The 18,272-nt window shown below is 44.0% G+C and overlaps 1 protein-coding gene across 1 annotated transcript in view; it reads left to right on the top strand.

Annotated features, from left to right (window-relative positions):
• Positions 1–18,272, top strand: part of LOC117515001 (laminin subunit beta-1-like) — a 476,107-nt gene that overhangs the window by 212,258 nt on the left and 245,577 nt on the right. Inside the window, exon 33 of the mRNA XM_034175563.1 lies at positions 8,651–8,682. Within this exon, the coding sequence (XP_034031454.1) occupies positions 8,651–8,682 (32 nt within the window). The remainder of the gene's footprint in view (positions 1–8,650; positions 8,683–18,272) is intronic.

Raw genomic sequence — 18,272 nt, forward strand, 5'->3', positions numbered from 1 at the left:
AAAAAATAAATAAATAAAAACCTGACCAGAGTGGAGGCAGTGACCAACACGACATGAGCTGTTTTCAACTCTGTCTTGTCAAATGCACCGCGTACAATACAAAACAAATTCACCAAGTAACTTTAAATACCATACAAACCAAATAGAGGTGAACTGAAGAAAAACCAAGGAGCACTGAGAGAGCAACGTGAGGCAGAATCAAACCAAGTACAGAGAGAGATCAGTCCGTGTCTGTGTGTGTGCGAGAGGCTGCAGAGAGACGTGTCTGTGTAGGGAGGGGCGGGGTCCTGTGTGTGACTGGCCAATCACAGAGTGTGAAGACAGTCAGTTAGTCAATAGTGGAAGAAAACAGTCCACTTCCTATCATGGTAATTGGAAGCAGGTTTCAGCCTATACAAAGGGTGTGGAACACATGGGATCATTTAAATGTTGATGTGTGCCGATGTGACATATCAACTGGTCAAAAATTGAACATTTCTGTAAAACGCTGTGAATATAGACTTTTTTTTTGAACCAGCTAAAGTTTCAAATTGAAACTAGGACTGCAAGTAGTCATAGACGGGCCCTCATGTCCCCGCGCCACCACCTACCCGGGCCAGCATGATTTCTGTTCAGGGGCCAACCCTCATCACACATGTGAAGTTTCAAGTCAATCAGACAATGCCATGAAGGGGTTATCATGACTTGATGTTCCGTGGTGAAGGGTCAAAATGGCGATGCCATAGTGGCCACACCCTTCAACATAGAGGAAAGCTTTTAATACCGTTGATCAGAATAGTACATAGAGTTCGTTCAAATATAACGTGTGGAAATCACACCCAAATGACACATTTCAAAATGGCCGACTTCCTGTTTGGAGTACACCAGTGGTGCAAGAGACTTTTTTGTACATCTATGAAAGTCACACATGTGCATTTTTAGAAGTGGAATGAAGTTGATGGGGTTAACTAGTCATCAGTATGGCGAAGGGTCATGGCGGCGTCATAGCGGCCACACGCTTTGACATAGAAAAAAGCTTTTAATAACTTTTGATCAGTATCGTCTCTGGATGATCTGACAGAAATTTGAAGTGCATTGGACAAAATTCAATTTCAATTTTCAATTCAATTTTTTTTTATATAGCGCCAAATCACAACAAACAGTTGCCCCAAGGCGCTTTATATGTAAGGCAAGGCCATACAATAATGATGTAAAACCCCAACGGTCAAAACGACCCCCTGTGAGCAAGCACTTTGCTACAGTGGAAGGAAAAAACTCCCTTTTAACAGGAAGAAACCTCCAGCAGAACCAGGCTCAGGGAGGGGCAGTCTTCTGCTGGGACTGGTTGGGGCTGAGGGAGAGAACCAGGAAAAGACATGCTGTGGAGGGGAGCAGAGATCGATCACTAATGATTAAATGCAGAGTGGTGCATACAGAGCAAAAAGAGAAAGAAAACAGTGCATCATGGGAACCCCCCAGCAGTCTAAGTCTATAGCAGCATAACCAAGGGATGGGTTCAGGGTCACCTGAATCCAGCTCCTAACTATAAGCTTTAGCAAAAAGGAAAGTTTAAGCCTAATTTAAAAGTAGAGAGGGTGTCTGTCTCCCTGATCTGAATTGGGAGCTGGTTCCACAGGGAGAGGAGCCTGAAAGCTGAAGGCTCTGCTCCCATTCTACTCTTACAAACCCTAGGAACTACAAGTAAGCCTGCAGTCTGAGAGCGAAGCGCTCTATTGGGGTGATATGGTACTACGAGGTCCCTAAGATAAGATGGGACCTGATTATTCAAAACCTTATAAGTAAGAAGAGAATTTTAAATTCTATTCTAGAATTAACAGGAAGCCAATGAAGAGAGGCCAATATGGGTGAGATATGCTCTCTCCTTCAAGTCCCCGTCAGCACTCTAGCTGCAGCATTTTGAATTAACTGAAGGCTTTTTAGGGAACTTTTAGGACAACCTGATAATAATGAATTACAATAGTCCAGCCTAGAGGAAATAAATGCATGAATTAGTTTTTCAGCATCACTCTGAGACAAGACCTTTCTGATTTTAGAGATATTGCGTAAATGCAAAAAAGCAGTCCTACATATTTGTTTAATATGCGCTTTGAATGACATATCCTGATCAAAAATGACTCCAAGATTTCTCACAGTATTACTAGAGGTCAGGGTAATGCCATCCACAGTAAGGATCTGGTTAGACACCATGTTTCTAAGATTTGTGGGGCCAAGTACAATAACTTCAGTTTTATCTGAGTTTAAAAGCAGGAAATTAGAGGTCATCCATGTCTTTATGTCTGTAAGACAATCCTGCAGTTTAGCTAATTGGTGTGTGTCGTCTGGCTTCATGGATAGATAAAGCTGGGTATCATCTGCGTAACAATGAAAATTTAAGCAACCGTCTAATAATACTGCCTAAGGGAAGCATATATAAAGTGAATAAAATTGGTCCTAGCACAGAACCTTGTGGAACTCCATAATTAACTTTAGTCTGTGAAGAAGATTCCCCATTTACATGAACAAATTGTAATCTATTAGACAAATATGATTCAAACCACCGCAGCGCAGAAAGCCCTAGCCAATCACGCCAAAATGACACAAAAATTTAAAATGGCCAACTTCCTTTTTGGAGTAGACCAATGGTGCGAGAGACTTTTTTGTACATCTGTGCAAGTCACACGTGGTCCTAATTTTCTTCTCCCTACGCCAAAAAAAAAAAAATCTATGGGGAGGGGTTTTTGAAAGTTCAAGGGGGCGCTATAGAGGCATTTTGCCCCGCCCATGGGCGACGCCCCTATCACATGTAAGCAGATGTCATTCTTGACCTGTGTATCAATTTTCATGATGATTGACAAAAGTAAAGCCATCAAAAGGAAAAATGTAATTTCATGGCGAAGGATTGATATTCGGCACGGACGCAATTACTCGTAACTTCACGGCAATCATCACGTACATTCACCAACTTGTTCTGCATGTTTTAGAAGTGGAATAAAGTTAATTGGGTTAACTATGTGATCATCAGTACCTGTTAAAGTAAGTAGTAATCCTAACCCTAAGTAAGTTGGGGGGCACTGCTGGCTGCGCTGAGGGGCCTGGCTGTCGGGGGGCCTTGTGCTCTTCCTGGCCCCGGGGTTGGGCCTCGCCTCTTGTCTGGGGGCTGGGCCCCGCCCTCGTGTGGCTCGGTGGTCCCTACCTTGTGCTTTGGATTCAGTTGAGGTGGCTCCATTGCTCCCGTCCTTGCCACCCGTTGCTCCCTCGAGCAACCATAGTCAATTGTCTTCCGGGGCCAGAGCAGGCGACATTGAAGGAAATTTGAAACGCTGGCTAAGGCTAAGCGTAAATTTGGTAAGATTGTAATTCACGTCGGCAGTAATGACACCCGTTACGCCAATCGGAGGTCACTAAAATTAACATTAAATCGGTGTGTAACTTTGCAAAAACAATGTCGGACTCTGTAGTTTCTCTGGGCCCCCCCCAATCAGACCGGGAGTGACATGTTTACCGCATGTTCTCCTGATTGCTGGCTGTCTGAGTGGTGTCCAAAAAATGAGGTGGGCTTCATAGATAATTGGCAAAGCTTCTGGGGAAAACCTGGTCTTGTTAGGAGAGACGGCATCCATCCCACTTTGGATGAGCAGCTCTCATTTCTAGAAATCTGGATAATTTCTTAACTCCTCCAAACCGTGACTATCCAGGGTTGGGACCAGGAAGCAGAGTTGTAGTCTTACACACTCTCTGCGCTTCTCTCCCCCGCCCATCCCTCATTACCCCATCCCCGTAGAGACGGTGCCTGCTCCCAGACTACCAATAACCAGCAAAAGTCTATTTAAGCATAAAAATTCAAAAAGAAAAAATAATATAGCACCTCAACTGCACCACAGATTAAAACAGTTAAATGTGGTCTATTAAACATTAGGTCTCTCTCTTCTAAGTCCCTGTTGGTAAATGATATAATAATTGATCAACATATTGATTTATTCTGCCTAACAGAAACCTGGTTACAGCAGGATGAATATGTTAGTTTAAATGATCAACACCCCCGAGTCACACTAACTGTCAGAATGCTCGTAGCACGGGCCGGGCGGTGGATTAGCAGCAATCTTCCATTCCAGCTTATTAATTAATCAAAAACCCAGACAGAGCTTTAATTCATTTGAAAGCTTGTCTCTTAGTCTTGTCCATCCAAATTGGAAGTCCCAAAAACCTTTTTATTTGTTATTATCTATCGTCCACCTGGTCGTACTGTGAGTTTCTCTGTGAATTTTCAGACCTTTGTCTGACTTAGTGCTTAGCTCAGATAAGATAATTATAGTGGGCGATTTAACATCCACACAGATGCTGAGAATGACAGCCTCAACACTGCATTTAATCTATTATTAGACTCTATTGGCTTTGCTCAAAAAGTAAATGAGTCCACCCACCACTTTAATCATATCTTAGATCTTGTTCTGACTTATGGTATGGAATAGAAGACTTAACAGTATTCCCTGAAAACTCCCTTCTGTCTGATCATTTTTTATAACATTTACATTTACTCTGATGGACTACCCAGCAGTAGGGAATAAGTTTCATTACACTAGAAGTCTTTCAGAAAGCGCTGTAACTAGGTTTAAGGATATGATTCCTTCTTTATGTTCTCTAATGCCATATAACAACACAGTGCAGAGTAGCTACCTAAACTCTGTAAGGGAGATAGAGTATCTCTCAATAGTTTTACATCCTCATTGAAGACAGCTTTGGATGCTGTAGCTCCTCTGAAAAGAGAGCTTTAAATCAGAGTGTCTGACTCCATGGTATAACTCTCAAACTCGTAGCTTAAAGCAGATAACCCGTAAGTTGGAGAGGAAATGGCTCTCACTAATTTAGAAGATCTTCACTTAGCCTGGAAAAAGAGTCTGTTGCTCTATAAAAAAGCCCTCCGTAAAGCTAGGACATCTTTCTACTCATCACTAATTGAAGAAAATAAGAACAACCCCAGGTTTCTTTTCAGCACTGTAGCCAGGCTGACAAAGAGTCAGAGCTCTATTGAGCTGAGTATTCCATTAACTTTAACTAGTAATGAGTTCATGACTTTCTTTGCTAACAAAATTTTAACTATTAGAGAAAAAATTACTCATAACCATCCCAAAGACGTATCGTTATCTTTGGCTGCTTTCAGTGATGCCGGTATTTGGTTAGACTCTTTCTCTCCGATTGTTCTGTCTGAGTTATTTTCATTAGTTACTTCATCCAAACCATCAACATGTTTTTAGACCCCATTCCTACCAGGCTGCTCAAGGAAGCCCTACCATTATTTAATGCTTCGATCTAAATATGATCAATCTATCTTGTTAGTTGGCTATGTACCACAGGCTTTTAAGGTGGCAGTAATTAAACCATTACTTAAAAAGCCATCACTTGACCCAGCTATCTTAGCTAATTATAGGCCAATCTCCAACCTTCCTTTTCTCTCAAAAATTCTTGAAAGGGTAGTTGTAAAACAGCTAACTGATCATCTGCAGAGGAATGGTCTATTTGAAGAGTTTCAGTCAGGTTTTAGAATTCATCATAGTACAGAAACAGCATTAGTGAAGGTTACAAATGATCTTCTTATGGCCTCGGACAGTGGACTCATCTCTGTGCTTGTTCTGTTAGACCTCAGTGCTGCTTTTGATACTGTTGACCATAAAATTTTATTACAGAGATTAGAGCATACCATAGGTATTAAAGGCACTGCGCTGCGGTGGTTTGAATCATATTTGTCTAATAGATTACAATTTGTTCATGTAAATGGGGAATCTTCTTCACAGACTAAAGTTAATTATGGAGTTCCACAAGGTTCTGTGCTAGGACCAATTTTATTCACTTTATATATGCTTCCCTTAGGCAGTATTATTAGACGGTATTGCTTAAATTTTCATTGTTACGCAGATGATACCCAGCTTTATCTATCCATGAAGCCAGACGACACACACCAATTAGCTAAACTGCAGGATTGTCTTACAGACATAAAGACATGGATGACCTCTAATTTCCTGCTTTTAAACTCAGATAAAACTGAAGTTGTTGTACTTGGCCCCACAAATCTTAGAAACATGGTGTCTAACCAGATCCTTACTGTGGATGGCATTACCCTGACTCTAGTAATACTGTGAGAAATCTTGGAGTCATTTTTGATCAGGATATGTCATTCAAAGCGCATATTAAACAAATATGTAGGACTGCTTTTTGCATTTACGCAATATCTCTAAAATCAGAAAGGTCTTGTCTCAGAGTGATGCTGAAAAACTAATTCATGCATTTATTTCCTCTAGGCTGGACTATTGTAGTTCATTATCAGGTTGTCCTAAAAGTTCCCTAAAAAGCCTTCAGTTAATTCAAAATGCTGCAGCTAGAGTGCTGACGGGGACTGGAAGGAGAGCATATCTCACCCATATTGGCCTCTCTTCATTGGCTTCCTGTTAATTCTAGAATAGAATTTAAAATTCTTCTTCTTACTTATAAGGTTTTGAATAATCAGGTCCCCTCTTATCTTAGGGACCTCGTAGTACCATATCACCCCAATAGAGCGCTTCGCTCTCAGACTGCAGGCTTACTTGTAGTTCCTAGGGTTTGTAAGAGTAGAATGGGAGGCAGAGCCTTCAGCTTCAGGCTCCTCTCCTGTGGAAACCAGCTCCCAATTCAGATCAGGGAGACAGACACCCTCTCTACTTTTAAGATTAGGCTTAAAACTTTCCTTTTTGCTAAAGCTTATAGTTAGGCTGGAGCAGGTGACCCTGACCATCCCGTAGTTATGCTGCTATAGACGTAGACTGCTGGGGGGTTCCCATGATGCACTGTTTCTTTCTCTTTTTGCTCTGTATGCACCCCTCTGCATTTAATCATTAGTGATCGATCTCTGCTCCCCTCCACAGCATGTCTTTTTCTGGTTCTCTCCCTCAGCCCCCAACCAGGTCCCAGCAGAAGACTGCCCCTCCCTGAGCCTGGTTCTGCTGAGGTTTCTTCCTGTTAAAAGGGAGTTTTTCCTTCCCACTGTAGCCAAGTGCTTGCTCACAGGGGGTCGTCTTGACCGTTGGGGTTTTACATCATTATTGTATGGCCTTGCCTTACAATATAAAGCGCCTTGGGGCAACTGTTTGTTGTGATTTGGCGCTATATAAAAAAAAAATTGATTGATTGATTGATTTCTTGTCTGCGATTTCTCATGTGTTAACACCCCCCAGGGCTGTAAAGCTGAGACTGTCATCACACTCAGAGCTCAAGAATGTCTTTTAAAGCTCATCATTTTGTTTCCAGATTCTTTCTTCTGTTCACAGACCAGTATCTCTCCTGGACAAAGCCTGTGTAACATTACCTGTAGGTTTCCATAGAGAAGAGGAATTGCCAATATGAAGCCCATATGAATTTGTGCTTCACCATGTTGGGAACAGTGGCATCACTGATTCTGGCTATGTCACAATGAAGTTATTAATGCATAAAGGGTTGGAGCATAGGTGGCTCAGTGTGTGATGAAAGAAGTCTGAATGGGGAGAGTCCCCTGGTCCTAGGGTCCACTGGTCCTAGGGTCCCCTGGTTCTCAGGTCCACTGGTCCTAGGGTCTCTGGTCCTCAGGTCCACTGGTCCTAGGGTCTCCTGGTCCTAGGGCCCACTTGTCCTAGGGTCCACTCACCCTAGGGTCCCCTGGTCCTAGGATCCCTTGGTTCTAGGATTCACTCGTCCTAGGGTCCCTGATGCTAGGTTCCACTCATCCTAGGGTGCCCTGGTCCTAACCTCTTTTGTTAGTTGATGGTGTATATTACAACCCCAAACTGATTTTAAAGTTCACACATGAATGTAATACCTTCGAATAGCTAACAAACAATATCCAGTTTTGTTCAATTTACAAAAATAAAATATATGATTCTTTTGACAAACAGATTCTTTTTGCAAACAGACACGACAACAACACAACAGCTGGTCGACACATCAAGTGAACAACGAGCTAAAGATGCTACAAAAGTGGAGTCGCATGGCTCAGCACCTGTCACTCAAAGTGACCACACCCCTAATTATTAATAACTTAACCTAAAAGTATATATATATATATATATAAAAAAAAAAAAACTTCAACCCCTGTACAGTTGTCCTGGAGGAGGAAACGATCTCTCGAGACAAAAGCTTTTTTTGCACCAGGATGCAAAGATGTTTATTTCTGCTGTAAGGTTGGACATTTTAACATGGAGTCCTATGGGAATGTGCTCTGTTTTGCAGCTGACCTCAAGTGGCCAGTCAGGGAACTGCAACAATTTCTTCTTCCAGGTGGAGCTTCACCTGAGACCATTGACACTTTCCACTTGGTTTTATTGCTGTTTGCTCTTTAAATGTAGTAAATGATAATGAAATTAATTTTCACAACATTGTTGTGTAACACTGAAAGAAAGCACTCGTGTTGGAGCAGAGAGTTAGAGCCAGAGTTTGTGACTTTGGATTTGTGTTCCTCTCTCTCTACGTAGGTTTGTGTGGGAAGATGTTTAGAGCCTGGGGTCTTTCTCAGTGACATTTTCATGCTCAGCTTATGCCTCTTGTGTTTGTCTGTTTCACAGAATGCCAGTGTGACCCCAGGGCTCTCTCAGCACAGTGTGCCACCCCAGTGGTGGGCAGTGCCAATGTCGCGTCAATGTTGTTAGCAGGAACTGTGACAGATGTGCTCCAGCCACATTCCAGTTGGACCCAACGGTTGCAGAGGTGCAGTCACACCTACACTCAAACCAAAGCTTATTGACTTGGCCTGATACTAGATACTTATGAGCACTAAATGACATATGAAACATTAATATATCAGCCAGCAGCTACTTTCTATGGAAAAGAGAATGAAGCAAAATTCCCTCTACATGTGTTGTTGTCCCACCTTCTTTGCTCTTGTTTTACAATAGTAGAGAAGCTTGACTCTTCGACTGGACTGGGTTGCTTGACGCGAGGACGTTTTGTTTCAAATCGCAGAAGCTTCCTCAGCTAAAATTCTTGCTCTGCGATTTGAAGCGAAACGTCCTCAGCATCAAGCAACCCAGTCCAGTCGAAGAGTCAAGCTTCTCTACTATGGAAACCACCTGGACAACTGAGAGCCCTCACAGAAACTTGCTTTACAATCCAAATGTATCTGAATTTTCCCACATGGGGAGTTGTGGGAGCTTTTAAAAGGTGCCCAGTGTTGTTCCTTCTGGTCAGTGTGGAGGAGGTTGAGAGAGGAGAGAGGGCCGAAGACAAGTGATCAAAGAAGAAAGCTTAAAAAAAATATTTTATGTAAGTAGGGCTGGGCGATATGACCTAAAATTCATATTGCGCTATAAACTGAATCCCGTCACAGTAATAGTATATCGCGATATAAATATCAGTGTAAAAACGATAGTGGAAGTGTTTCTGAATGGGTTATATAGTCCCTTAGCAAAGCTAAATTGATAAAAAGTAAGATAAAACAACAAGAAAAACAAATATAATGTCATTTTTGAACAGCTGACTCTGACTTGTTAGACATGTCATTTCGGAATGACCTCACATTTGTCATACCTACTTCTGTCCAGCTGGAGACAGTGTTTGTCTGCCTTTGCCGGCGTTTTGTCCACAAAGTCCTCAGAGACCCCCCCACATGAGTTGGTGAACCTGATTTGGCTTAGGTTGTGCGTGTCCACCAATAAGGGCCCCCGTCACACATAGTGCGAAGTTTGGACAAAGTGCACACTTTGCGCATGACACAGGAATCGTGTGCAAACTGTGTAATGTTGTCCCTGTCGCCAATTGCCGCGTACACCTGTTGCTACAACTATTTGTGCACACAAGCACCTGAAGGACAAAGTGTGCGCTGTGCGAACCCATCGCACCCTCTCACGGCAGGTGTCGGCCAAATTCCAGGTGACACATATGAACATCTAACACCGCTCGCATGGCACTTAGAAAATGTGTGGCCAGTCGCACTCTTTGCACGATAACAGACTGCAGACAATCACCTTCATACTCACAGACAAATTTGGCTAAATCCCACACAAGTCTGGCTTTGGTGTGTGCGCTGAGAACTGACAGGAGGTGTGTCCTCCCACTGAAGCAGCTGTGGATCTGGACAGTCCAGCTGGACACCATGTACTGTGTTTGGACAGACAAACCACTGCTCACTGTGACGCACATGGTTCTCCTTGCTGTTATCAAGTGGACATAAATAGAAACATATATCACTGTGGTGACGTGCTGCAGCCAGCGAGCGCACACATTGCATGCACATGGGCAGGCTGCTCCCAGGCTGAAATGGACTGACAGATCAGAACACGTAGCAAGTGATCTCACTATCACGTCACCCACATGAGCTCTGTTCCACATGACGTGGTGTCCTGGGGGGCGTCGTCCACAAGACACTTGCGCGCGGCCGGTTGGAGACGCGTCAGCAGATGTGGGCATGAATGAGATGAGTGAACTGCTTCTCATTCATGTCATTTCATGACTGTATGTCAGTGACCATGGGTCATCTACAGAGGAACAGACGAATCATATTTGTATTGCTCACTTGATAAATGCGGTGTTTTTATATGGTGTGGGATTTTAATTATTTTTTTGTAATACTTCCATGTTCTTCCTGATATGCGGCAGATTCCCACAGCTTTCACAGAACAGCTCTGTACCTCAGTGGTAAAGTCGCTGACTGGTAATCAGAGCTTTTGGACAGCGCAGGTTTGCATCCATGTTTCGTGGTGCGCTAATTTTGAACTGTTTTGCACTGTTTTGCCATTTTCGTCCAAACGCTGTCCAAACTTTGTACTATGTGGGAAGGGGCCATGATGAAGGGGAAGGCCTGTTTTTTTTAAGTTTTGGTAAGATACAAGGTCTGTTAGAAAAGTATCCGACCTTTTTATTTTTTGCAAAACCCTGATGGATTTGAATCACGTGTGCTTGCATGAGCCAACCTTGAACCTTCGTGCGCATGCGTGAATGAATGCATGCGTGAATCATCCGAATGGTTTCCACCTGGCTGTCGCCCAGATTCTGGCAAAATTTGATTCAGTAGCGCTGCTCCAGTTGTTCCGTTATTTTCCTTGCAATGAAAATCCGGCGAGCGACACACACCTCACACAAAGGCTGCTTACCAGGAAATGACGCAGTCGACAGGCGTGAAAAAATTCATGCATGCGCACGAAGGTTCAAGGTTTGCTCATGCAAGCACATGTGATTCAATCCATCAGGTTTTTGCAAAAAATAAAAGGTCGGATACTTTTCTACCAGACTTCGTATTAGTCAGTATGTATGTTTGTTTTTTATTTTGTAATCACTGCATTTTTCACCTTTAACTTGTAGTGCAACACACAGTTTACATCACAGACTATTGCAACTTCACATGTAGCAGCTCTAGGGAAGGTACCTTTCAGCACACAAAGGGACCATGCTCAAGGTCAAAGGTCAAGGTAACAGCAAGGTCAAACACTAAATTCAATGAAACAACTTTCCTGGTTTGTAATTTTTGAAATTTTACCTCCAAATCTGGCACAGGCGTGCATTTCGCACAGGTGTGCATGACTTAGTGGCGATGGTTCGTGCATGCTTGGTGCATGCAGGAACACTGTGCGTGCACCTGGTACGTGTGGAATCACATTGCACAGCTGCTGTGGAAATAAAGAAAAAACACGCTGGAACTTGTGGAAACACATCGTGCACAGCTACGGAGAAACAAAAATAAACACTAAAACTACATGCCACTCGCAAGATTCAAACCTGCAATTTACAAAGCTGTGATTAACGGACAGAAACTTTACCACTGCCCTACCATGGCAGTCCTGTAACATGAGTGTAAAATGCCTAACATCAACTGCCCCTGGAGTTTTTTATTTGCCCATTTCATCCCTGAATACAGGAACCACAACATTGCGAAGGGACCATCCAGGAGCTAACACACTTGACAACACAGTTCTTAGGATCCATGGAGCACACAAACCCCTCCACTATGAGAAGGTGACAATCCAGGGAGAGTGGGAGGTGGACCTGGGGAGTACCCAGGACATACTGGATACGCTGGTCAACACAGTGTTTTTTCAACAGTTTTTGGGTAATTTGGGGGCACTGAATCCAAATCTGTTAGTTTTTGCCAATCATCACATTTTGAGATACGAAACAATTTTTTTAAATGATATTTTATGCCAAAAAAAACAAATAGATTGCATTTAAGCACCCATATATGGAATAATATTTTCAATGGAAGGCAGCTACTCCCTTCAGAATGCATTTCCAAAACTACTTTAATGTTTGTACCTTTTTGGAGCATTATTGACCACAGTATACAAATACTAAATAAGACTCAGACTCAGAGACTCAGACTCACTTTTATTGTCACTCGACCCTTACAGGCAGAACGAAATGCAGTTTCTCCAGGTCTTGGTGTAGTTAACTGGGACAATTTTTTTTTTTTAGCCTAGCCTATTGTATAAACTTTTGCAATGTACAATATGCACACCCCTGTGGCCATAGAACACAGGGTCGGCAGCAGCAGCAGCAGCGTTAGAGTATTAAGAAGGTGACAATGTGCATTTAGTCCAATGTTCACAGTTTGGTGGTGGATGTTGAACTGTTCAACAGTCTGACAGCATTCGGGTAGAAGCTGTTTTTCAGTCTGGATGTTTTTGCCCGGATGCTGCACATCCTCCTTCCAGAGGGAAGGGGTGTGAACAGACTGTGCGCAGGGTGGGTGGAGTCTCGGAGGATGCAGGTGGCTTTGTCTCTACATCTGGAGATGTAGATGTCCCCAATGGGCGGTAAGCTGCATCTGATGGTCCTCTGTGCAGACTTCACCACCCGCTGCAGCGCTTTCTTCTCCGCCACCGTGCAGCCACCATACCACACAGAGAGGCAGCAGGACAGGACACTCTCCACTGCACAGCTGTAGAAGGCCCTGAGGACCTCGGTGTTCAGTCGGCCCTTCCCAATGTCCTCAAAAAATAGAGACGTTGGTGGGCTTTCTTGATGACAGCCGTGGTGTTGGAGAGGTGGACTCCAAGATACCCGATGGAGGAGACGATTTCCACCACTGCTCCATTGATGTAGAGGGGGGAGGGGGTGGTGGTGTTGGACGCCTCAAAACGTGCATAAAAGGCATTCAGAGTGTCTGAGAGTGCTGGGTTTGCAGAGCACTGTGCTACATAGTTTTTGTAGTCTGTGATGCATTTGATAAGATAAGATAAACTTTATTGATCTCACAGAGGATAAATTCACATTATGTCAGCTCTTAAAAAACACACAAGATGGGTGCAAATAGAGGAAAATGTGCATCAGACAGCGTGTGCAAGGATAAGCAATAATAATAATACTTGTAACAGTACAATAAAATAAGAAAATGAGGTAGAAATAGAATATGTGTGTGTGTGTGTATGTATATACGAGGTCTGTTAGAAAAGTATCCGACCTTTTTATTTTTTTCAAAAACCTGATGGATTTGAATCATGTGTGTTTGCATGAGCCAACCTTGAACCTTCGTGCGCATGCGTGAATTTTTTCATGCCTGTCGATTGCGTCATTTGCTTGTAAGCAGCCTTGTGTGAGGATGGTGGAGTCTCTCGTCGTCTTTTCTTTGCAAGGAAATGGCGGAACGACTGGAGCAGCGCGACTGCATCAAATTTTGCCAGAAACTGGGCAACAGCCAGGTGGAAACCATTCGGATTATTCAGACGGCTTTCGGTGACGATCCTCTGGGCGTCACACAGATTAAGGAGCGGTACAACCGGTTTAAAGACGTCACAACGGTGGAGAGCGAGCCGCTCTCCGGTCGGCCATCAACATGCTGAAATGACCAGATCATTTCCAAAGTGAACGCTGTGGTGATGTGGGACCATCGTGTGACTATCCGAGAAATTGCGGAAGAGGTGGACATCAGCACTTTTTCAGCACATTCCACTGTGACAGAAGATTTGGCCATGAAAAGAGTGGCGGTGAAATTCATCGGCACGACGCTGATGGCGGAACAAAAGCGCCTCCGTGATGAAGCCTTACAGGACATCTTGTGACATGCCCAGCTCATCCACCATTTCTCGGATAGTCACATGACTGAAAAGCCACCGAAAGCCATCTGAATCTTCCGAATGGTGGAAGAGCTGGGCATGTCACAGCATGTCCTGTGAGGTCAGTGTTGGGAGTCCAGTCCAGTTTGTTGTTGAGGTGAACACCCAGGTATCTGAAACTGTCTACAGTCTTTATGTCCTCCACCTGGATGTTCACCGGTGGGTGAGGTGGTGGTTTCCTCCTGAAGTCGATCACCATCTCCTTCGTCTTACTCATGTTGAGACACAAGTGGTTGCGCTCACACCAGTCCAAGAAGTCCGTGATGACCGACCGGTACTCCAGCTCGTTCCCCTCAGACACACGACCCACAATGATGGAGTCATCAGAGAACTTCTGGAGATGGCAGCTGTCTGTATTGTAGGTGAAGTCCGAGGTGTAGAGGGTGAAGAGGAAAGGCAAGAGGACGGTGCCCTGGGGGTCCCTGGTGCTGCATCTTACCACCTCAGACTGACAGCTGCGCAGCCGCACGTACTGTGGGCGGTCATTGAGGTAGTCGATGGTCCAGGCAGCGAGATTGTCCATCCACACCTGCATCCTGCAGCTTCCCCCGCAGCAGCGCCGGTCTGATGGTGTTGAAAGCGCTGGAGAAATCAAAGAACATGACTCTCACAGCGCAGGCCCAACATCAGGGTAGATGACGCTGTCATCTACCCTGATGTTGTAGGCAAACTGCAGTGGGTCCAGGATGTCGCTCACATTCCATGGTCCCAGCTACAAGACATCTTAAATGGTCTTTTTGGAGCTGATCTCTTACGAACTGCATCAGGGACATCTCTCATCACACTCCAGCAGTAATCTGCCATCATGTTGCAGTTCCATCCACCTTGATAACGTTCTTCCATCACAGTGATGTCCTGATGGAAACGCTCACCGTGCTCCTCACTTATGTTGCCAAGGTCCTTGGGAAACTCACTCAAGTGGCTGTGAACGTAGTGCACCTGAATGCTCATCCTGCTCCCTCGTTCTTGCAGGCTGAGGAGAAGCTCCACCTCCGTCTCTCTATAATCATCAGCTTTCCTATTGCTAAGGAAGTTATATACTACATTAGCAAATACATTCCAAGCTCGAGCCTCAACAGCGGTCATTGTAGCCACGAAGCGGTGGTCCTTGAGCAACATTCTGATTTGAGGCCCATCAAATAGCTCTGCTTTTTTCTTCTCATAGCTAAAGCCAGGAAAGGTTGAGCCTATGTAGCCAAAACAGTCTCCAGAACAATCGAGTGCTTTGACAAACTGCTTCATGGTCAAGTGATGTTTTTCCAATCAACCAGGGGGTTGTCCATGATATTCTTTTCTCATTCTTTGTTCATTGTATTTCTTCATGGCCATTCTTTTCTTACTCAATGCTCTTCAGTGGCTCTACTGTTCCAGTAGCATAAAAACTGGGATATTTTGTGTGACCTCCTTGTTGTCCCAATAGGAAATTTACCATTTTCAAATCCACGCAGATCAACCACTGGTGATCCCAGTATTACAATCTTTCAAGCACAACCTTGATGTTTGCGTAGTTCTCCTTCAGGGTGACAGAGTGTCCTATAAGGATGGATCCATACTTGTTGCCATTATGTAGTAAGACACATTGTAGGCTTCTTTTCGAACAAAATGTACAGTCACTTGAATGATATTCAGGCAAACCCATAGCAAGAAGAAGCCCCTCGACATCTATGCAGTAAACAAGTTGGCCATCCGAGTGGATGTACTTTCTCAGTTTTGCCTCTCTGTTACAATAAATTGAAACACTTGTACCGGTTTTGAGATGATGTTTCTCCTGTAGCCTGGAAGCCAGCACTTCAGCAGATTACTTTGGCAAATTTAAATCTCAGATCAGATTGTTCAGTTTGGACTGTCTATACAGAGAAACCGATCCTCATGCGCTATATCCTCTTCTTCATCATCATCATAAGTGGACGAAGACGTGGAAGAAGTAAACTCATCCTCATTGATGTCTGTGAGCTTGGTGAAGATGGGTTCAGGTATTTCACCGCTGTGGGGAACCGGTCATATAGCAGATGGTGCACTGAGGTATTTCACGTGCTGTTTGTTTTTCTTATTAAATCTCTTGATGTTTACAAGGCAGAAGTAGGCGTCATCGAAGTATTTTTTTTTTTCTTCTCTCCAAACCACCACACCAAATCTGAGCTTAGCTTTTCAGTGTTTTCACACAAGTTGTGCAAATTTGGTGAGATGCCCGGTTTCTGTCCTGGTCACCAAGTGATACTCCGAAATAAGCAAAGTGCACTCTTTTTGGTAAAAGTATTGATGTTACGTCTTCTGCCACACTTCTGACATGAAGCAGAAGGTTTGATCACATTACACCTGTTCTGGCATCCCTTCATTGTCTCCTTGTCTCTTTGAGGTCAGATTTTAAGGTGCTGTTACTGGCCTATAAAATTCTTCACGGACTGGCACCTCCCTGCCTGGCTGACATGGTTAAGCCCTACATACCGGCTCGGACATTGTGCTTGCGGGGTGCAGAATTGCTGTGTGTTCCTAGGGTGAATAAAAAGTCTGCGGATCACAGAGCTTTCTCTCATCGTGCCCCGGCTCTGTGGAATGATCTCCCTGCACGGATACAGTAGTCAGACTCTGTGGAAAAGTCCAGATTAAAGATTCATTTTTTTTACTCTGTTTCATCGTTAGTATTTTATGTGATTGCGTGTTTTCTTTCATTCTTTTTATTCTTTTATTGTGTTTTTTTTTACTTTTGATTCATGTTGTTGTTTTTGTGGTGTGTGAAGCACCTTGAGACGTCATGAGTTGGCGCTGTACAAATTAATAAAATTTGAATTTGAAATACGTCTTTGAGGTGGTAAAGCGAAGCAACCACAGATATACCAGAAATATCTGGGTCTCTGCAGCACTTCCTTGGCTTGGAAGTTGTAGACATGTTAACTATCTCAAAGAAGAATCAGGGCAAAGTGTGGAACAAACAACAAACTAATGCTGTTACAATCAAACATATATACTCAACAAAAATATAAATGCAACACTTTTGGTTTTACTCCCATTTTGTATGAAATGAACTCAAAGATCTAAAACTTTTCCACATACACAATATCACCATTTCCCTCAAATATTGTTCACAAACCAGTCTAAATCTGTGATAGTGAGCACTTCTCCTTTGCTGAGATAATCCATCCCACCTCACAGGTGTGCCATATCAAGATGCTGATTAGACACCATGATTAGTGCACAGGTGTGCCTTAGACTGCCCACAATAAAAGGCCACTCTGAAAGGTGCAGTTTTATCACACAGCACAATGCCACAGATGTCGCAAGATTTGAGGGAGCGTGCAATTGGCATGCTGACAGCAGGAATGTCAACCAGAGCTGTTGCTCGTGTATTGAATGTTCATTTCTCTACCATAAGCCGTCTCCAAAGGCGTTTCAGAGAATTTGGCAGTACATCCAACCAGCCTCACAACCGCAGACCACGTGTAACCACACCAGCCCAGGACCTCCACATCCAGCATGTTCACCTCCAAGATCGTCTGAGACCAGCCACTCGGACAGCTGCTGAAACAATCGGTTTGCATAACCAAAGAATTTCTGCACAAACTGTCAGAAACCGTCTCAGGGAAGCTCATCTGCATGCTCGTCGTCCTCATCGGGGTCTCAACCTGACTCCAGTTCATTGTCGTAACCGACTTGAGTGGGCAAATGCTCACATTCGCTGGCGTTTGGCACGTTGGAGAGGTGTTCTCTTCACGGATGAATCCTGGTTCACACTGTTCAGGGCAGATGGCAGACAGCGTGTGTGGTGTCGTGTGGGTGAGCGGTTTTCTGATGTCAGTGTTGTGGATCGAGTGGCCCATGGTGGCGGTGGGGTTATGGTATGGGCAGGTGTCTGTTATGGACGAAGAACACAGGTGCATTTTATTGATGGCATTTTGAATGCACAGAGATACCGTGACGAGATCCTGAGGCCCATTGTTGTGCCATACATCCAAGAACATCACCTCATGTTGCAGCAGGATAATGCACGGCCCCATGTTGCAAGGATCTGTACACAATTCTTGGAAGCTGAAAATGTCCCAGTTCTTGCATGGCCGGCATACTCACCAGACATGTCACCCATTGAGCATGTTTGGGATGCTCTGGACTGGCGTATACGACAGCGTGTACCAGTTCCTGCCAATATCCAGCAACTTCGCACAGCCATTGAAGAGGAGTGGACCAGCATTCCACAGGCCACAATTGACAACCTGATCAACTCTATGCGAAGGAGATGTGTTGCACTGCATGAGGCAAATG

Source organism: Thalassophryne amazonica, chromosome 8 (genome assembly GCF_902500255.1).
Source record: "Thalassophryne amazonica chromosome 8, fThaAma1.1, whole genome shotgun sequence".
Lineage (NCBI taxonomy): Eukaryota > Metazoa > Chordata > Actinopteri > Batrachoidiformes > Batrachoididae > Thalassophryne > Thalassophryne amazonica.